The 6000-nt window shown below is 42.4% G+C and overlaps 1 protein-coding gene across 1 annotated transcript; it reads left to right on the top strand.

Annotated features, from left to right (window-relative positions):
* The first annotated feature begins 341 nt into the window (after positions 1-341).
* Positions 342-3553, top strand: LOC134936586 (volume-regulated anion channel subunit LRRC8D-like). Its single transcript, XM_063931683.1, has one exon. It carries the CDS (start codon positions 342-344, stop codon positions 2664-2666), a length of 2325 nt encoding a protein of 774 aa, XP_063787753.1. The 3' UTR covers positions 2667-3553.
* Positions 3554-6000: the final 2447 nt, after the last annotated feature.

Genomic DNA, 6000 nt, shown 5'->3' with positions numbered 1-6000 from the left:
TGAATTACCCCCTATATGACCACAATTAAAGATAGCATCACAATGTAACTGAAATAATTATCATGTTCTTTATGGCAATTACATATTTGGTAGCAATGTACAATCAAGAAAGCATCAAATCAAAAACGCCATGATAACAATACAGGAACATACAAGAAAGGCACGACAGTTCTGCTTACAATGTAAACTGGCATTATTACAGTCTATTCTGAAGGGTTTTTTCAAAAAAATTTAATTTACTGTTTTGCCTAGATTGCACATTATCATTAAATTACTCAAAGTCACTTCCACAGTCCACTAACTATTTTATGTCTTCATAAATCTCGTTTCTAATTTCAGGAATGATCACAGCGAGCGAGGTCTCCTCACTGGCTGAATCGCAGGCCCATTTCAAGGCTGTGAAACCTTGGTGGGATGTTCTCATGGATTATCTCCTCATTATCATGATCATGGTCTCCTTCTTCTCTGCGACACTCCTACTCACCATGGATAAAGTTGTATGCATGCCGAAGACTAAGAATCCTCTGAAGAGCACATCAAGTGCTTTAGATGGAGCACCTGTTCCAAAAGAAATCGGCCACTTAACCAACTTAGACATCCAGCAGTACACATATGTAAGTGCTGTTTGTTACCACAAAGTAGTTCCTTGGCAGTCCAAATATTCTCCATACATGGCTCTCATCAACACATTGCTGCTGCTGGCCAGCAGTAACTTCTGGTTTAAGTACCCTAAAACATCCTCCAAGGTTGAGCATTTTCTTTCCATCTTGGCCAAATGCTTTGAGTCACCATGGACTACCAAAGCGCTTGAGGAAACCAGTGACCAAGCTCCTCCAGAGTATAAACCTCAAAAGTACAGCTCTACCCGTTCCATAGACTACTCCCCGAGAACACCGATGCTAAATGAAACGCTGTTTCCTTCTATGCATCTACCATTCTCTGCGATATTGGATAAAAAGGAAGAAGAGCAGGCTAAGGCTTTGTTTGAGAAGATACGCCATTTCCGGGCCCAAGCTGAGGACTCTGATGTTGTGTACAGAGTTTACGTTGGGCAGACTGTTTTTAAAGTGCTTACAGTGGTGATAGTTCTTGGGTACACACTCAGCTTGGTAGGATCATTCAGCTTCCGTCATACTTGCAAGCCTTGTATACAGAATCTCATGGGTTATTCTGTGTTTACTTGCACCCACAACTTGGCATATATACTTGAAAAACTATTACTGTCTTACATTTTGCTCCTCTCCCTGTATGCTGTCCTTTCAATTCATGCATTGTTTTGGATATACAGAAGGTCACTCAAAGTGTACTCTTTTGAAAATAACAGTGACGGAGATGGTTTTGGAGATATACCCGATGTCAAGAATGACTTTGCCTTTATGTTACACATGGTTGACTGCTACGATACATTGTACTCAAGAAGATTCTCTGTGTTCCTCTCAGCTATGAGTGAAGGGAGGCTCAGAGAGCTAGCACTCAATTCCGAGTGGCCAACTGAAAAGCTGAGAGCTCTAGTCAGCAAGGACAGCAGAGGGCGCTTTGAGCTTCAACTGTCAATGACCCCGGCAATACCAAAGGCTGTTTATGAACTGACCGAGGTTCAAGTTCTCAAGCTGGAGTTGATCTCATCTGCAAAATTTGTAGGAGCGGTGTCTCAATTGAAGTATCTGTCTGAGCTTCACATCAGCCACTGCTCAGTGAAAATGGACCCTGATGCATACCATTTTTTTCAGGAGCGTTTGAAAGTCCTTCATATTAGATTCACAGACATCGAGGAGCTTCCATCTTGGATGTATAGTCTAAAGAACCTAATCGAACTGCATCTTTACGGCAACCTCAATTGTTCCAACAACAAGTCTATCCGCTTACAGTCCCTGCGTGGCCTAACTGGCCTCAGATCTCTTTCTCTGACAAGCAATTTGTCCCATATACCATCGGCAGTGCTTGATGTGGCTGGGCAGCTGAGCACGCTGAGCATACAGAATGGAGACACTGAACTTAGTTCGCTAGCCCATTTGAAAAAAATGAACCGCCTGCTTGTGCTTAAAGTCTGCCACTGCAAGATTTCAAAACTCCCCGGTGTATTACCTGACTTATCAAGTTTGCAGTCTATCGATCTGACATCAAATCTGCTGCAGGCTGTTGATGAACTGGGAACACTTCAGCGCCTCCGAAATCTGATCATCTTAAGACTGTGCCATAATGCTATCTGTCACCTTCCGCCATCTCTTGAGCTTCTGCGAAATCTAGAAGAGCTGTCTATTTCTCACAATAAACTAGAGACATTGCCAGTATCGATTCTTAACCTTGTTAAGCTAAAACATTTAGACGTTAGCTGCAATCGTATTAGATTTATTCCTCCAGAAATTGGTCATTTAACACGTCTGGAAATGTTGGCAATTACTTCGAACCAAATATCTTTCCTGCCTCATGAGCTGTTCCGCTGCACTAGGCTCAAGTTCCTGCATGCGGGTTACAACAAACTCTCCAGTTTAGCACCTGAGGTTGGACAGCTGCCTCTACTGTCCAGCTTGGAGCTCATGGGCAACAGCCTGACATCCTTGCCAAAGGAGATTGCCGACTGTTTACAGCTGAAAAAAGGAGGACTTGAGGTGGACGAACATGTCCTGGAGAATTTACCTCTGGAGTTAAAAAAAAGATACTTGTAAATGTTTTGTCACAAATTAACGGCTTAAGGGGGTCATTCCGAGTTGTTCGCTCACTAGCTGCTTTTAGCAGCATTGCACACGCTAAGCTGCCGCCCTCTGGGAGTGTATCTTAGCTTAGCAGAAGTGCGAACGAAAAATAAGCAGAATTGCGAATAGAAATTTCTTAGCAGTTTCTGTGTAGCTCCAGACTTACTCAGCCATTGCGACCAGCTCAGTCCTTTTTGTTCCTGTTTTGAAGTCACAAACACACCCAGAGTTTGCCCAACCACTCCCCCGTTTCTCCAGCCACTCCTGCGTTTTGCATCTCGAACGCCTGCGTTTTTCCGCACACTCCCATAAAACGGCCAGTTTCCGCCCAGAAACACCCACTTCCTGTCAATCACACTACGATCAGCACAGCGATAAAAAAGCTTCGTTATGCCGTGAGTAAAATACCTAACTTTTGTGTAAAATAACTAAGCGCATGTGCTCTGCGAACCTTGCGCATGCGCAGTAAGCGACTAATCGCAGTATAGCGAAAATCGGCAACTAGCGAACAACTCTGAATGACCCACTAAGTACCTTCTGTTAGGGTCAGGGACATATTTCACTAAGTCCACATTGGTAAAAAAAAAATGTTTTCAAATTTGGTTTAATCAGAGCAATAGAAGACTTGTAGAGACGTGAATAGAAACCCCATAGAAATTCCATATTTATTGAAATGACTGTGACCCATAGGTAACTTACAGTATAAGATTCCAGCTTTCTAACTGATCAGCACAACGCCCAGCAACAATCATCCTCCAGTATTTACCAAGTGATTTTTTTTTCTTCTATAACTCTATTGTGTACAGCGTGTTTCAATACCTATTTAGGCACTTATCTGCACGTGGTACCAGATTTCTGCTCATGCAATTTTTTTAATGTATATTTTATATTTTAATATTGTTTACATTCTTTTGTTTTTGAATAAAACAATGTATAGTTTTCCAAGAACCAACTCTTATATTTCTTACATAAACTGATTTAAAATCAGTAAGCTGCCACCAGACTCCGGGCCACCATACTATTTATTCACTTTTGATCATTTAAAGGGGAATTGCCTGCTTACTCCACAGCAGCAGTATAGTGTAAGTGACTTATAAATAATACAAAGTCAACGGGGTAAAATTACTAAGGTGGGAGTTTTTTTTAGAACTGGTGATGTTGCTCATAGCAACCAGTCAGATTCTACTTAACATTTATCTAGCTGCTTCTAGATAGAATCTGATTGGTTGCTATGGGCAACCTCACCATTTCTAAAAAAAACTCCCACCTTAGTAAATTTACCCCAAAGTATCTACATCTATACCCTGCTGTACGTATGTTTTTCATTGCAGCTTTCTAAACCTGCAGCCTTCTGAGGGAATTGAATGAACATATAATGTAAACTGGTTTAGAGAAAGGCTTGTGCAGGCCAGATTTACCATTAGGTACAGTATGATAGTCCGGCCACGTAGGTTGTCTCAGATCACAAGTCCTTCTGACCTCAGCTGTCTGATTTTTTTTAGACATGTTCTTGACTGTCACACTACACCCTGCGTCAGGGTCAGACTGGCCCACAGGGGTACAGGGGAAACCACCGGTGGGCCCCACTGCTTGAGGGCCCTCTCCTTCCTCTAGGGATCAGGTTCCAGACTGTGCACCTGTATTATACTGTACATGGTAGATATGTTGCATTACACTGCACAAGACTATTGTGCATATCAAGCCTCTGTGGAGACTGGCCACACTCCCTTTGTAGGCTGGCCACACCCCTAAATATGGGCCCCCTATAACTGCATTCCCCCGGTGGACCCTTCATGCCCCAGTCCGACACTGCTCTGTGTACCTGCTTTGTGATACCTGCCCACTTGCGCCTGTTCTCCTCTCTGTGACGTGTAGCAGTATGTTTTCCAACCCTGTATACAGTATGTCTCAGTTATTTTAAAATAAGATTATTTTAGATTGCTCCCTGCTAAAAATCCAAGGTCTGTAGACCTGCTTGTAAAAAGGAACTGTAAATTGCTTACTGCTGTGTATTGTCCCAAACCATTACGCTAAGCATTAGTGTAGTGTCCTCTCACTAGAAATAGATAAGTGTATATGTTACACACATAACCATAAAGTTCCCATGCCCTTAGAAGTGTCTGTCAGATGAGCCGTGGCTCCTTTTTGGACTGGGAAGTCTTAAAAAGCAGACTTTATGGGATGCAGATATGACTATTCATAGACAGCAGCCAGACAGTGAGGGGACTGAGGAGGTGTCACTAGAACCCGGCGCTGCCAAATTGGTGAGAAAAGACTGATCACTCACACTGAGTGCAATGCTGGACATTTCAACAGCCAAACAGTACATTTAGGATTGGGCGGGCTTTGAAAGAAAGCGCAATGGAATATGCTAGCACTACATACATTTTAATAAATAACTGAATTTATAGATGTTACAGCCAAGAATGATAGAACATCTTGGTGTCAATTGGCCTTTCAAACAGCAGTGGAAATTTTAAACAAATGGTAATACCAAAAGCTATATTATACATTTATTTTTGCCTGTGGGGGCCAGTTTGCTTTATTGTTTTCTGTGGGGGCCAGTGTGCTTTATTATTTTCTTATGCAATGTTTTTCCTCTGTGCTTGCGTCTCGTCTGAGTTGCACCGCGCATGCATGCCCTGTGATGGTGTTTGTGTACAAAGTCACTAAGAAGTGTATTAGCAATGTGTCGGGCATTCCTGTGTGGGTACAGGGGGCTGGCTAATCAGACGCAGATGTTATGTATTATGGCCATGTTGCTGAAAGTGATTACGTATAGAAACCTTGAATTGCTCACATTGGAAGCCATACTCACTGCACCTAGCATAGGGCTGGTGAAAGTGTCACTGGTTTGACCGATGGTGGCGTATAAGATGCAGAAAGCATGATTGCAGCATCTGTACACAAGTAGGTATCTCAGTTCTTGCATATTTGGATCCACATATGTACACCAGGGAAGGACATTGTAGCTTCATTAGCATGAAGTCGCTGATGCAACTTAAGCAAAAGATGCAAGGAATGCCGCAACTGCTACCAACTCAGAATCAGACCTATGAGGAATCCCGCCCCCATAACAGACTCCACCCCACAACTGACCCCGCCCTCATGAGGGCTGCTTCCATAGATTTCCTGTACTGGTTTTCCATCCCAATTAGCCCCTGATTAGCTTCTATCATACATATTATTAATTTCATCTATTTTGTCTACCATTCTTGTACTTTGTTTGTTCTTGCCCCTTTACATCATAACTTTGCATCTATAATTTGCTTATATACCTTTTACCAGTTTACAGAATATTGTTTTA

The sequence above is a fragment of the Pseudophryne corroboree genome, chromosome 6 (genome assembly GCF_028390025.1).
Source record: "Pseudophryne corroboree isolate aPseCor3 chromosome 6, aPseCor3.hap2, whole genome shotgun sequence".
In the NCBI taxonomy this organism is placed as follows: domain Eukaryota; kingdom Metazoa; phylum Chordata; class Amphibia; order Anura; family Myobatrachidae; genus Pseudophryne; species Pseudophryne corroboree.
Note: the sequence above shows the minus strand (reverse complement) of the source record. Positions and strands in the feature narration are given on the sequence as shown.

Excerpts from the sequence above, each read along its gene's own strand:
- LOC134936586 (XM_063931683.1), top strand. The coding sequence starts at position 342 with ATGATCACAGCGAGCGAGGTCTCCTCACTGGCTGAATCGCAGGCCCAT.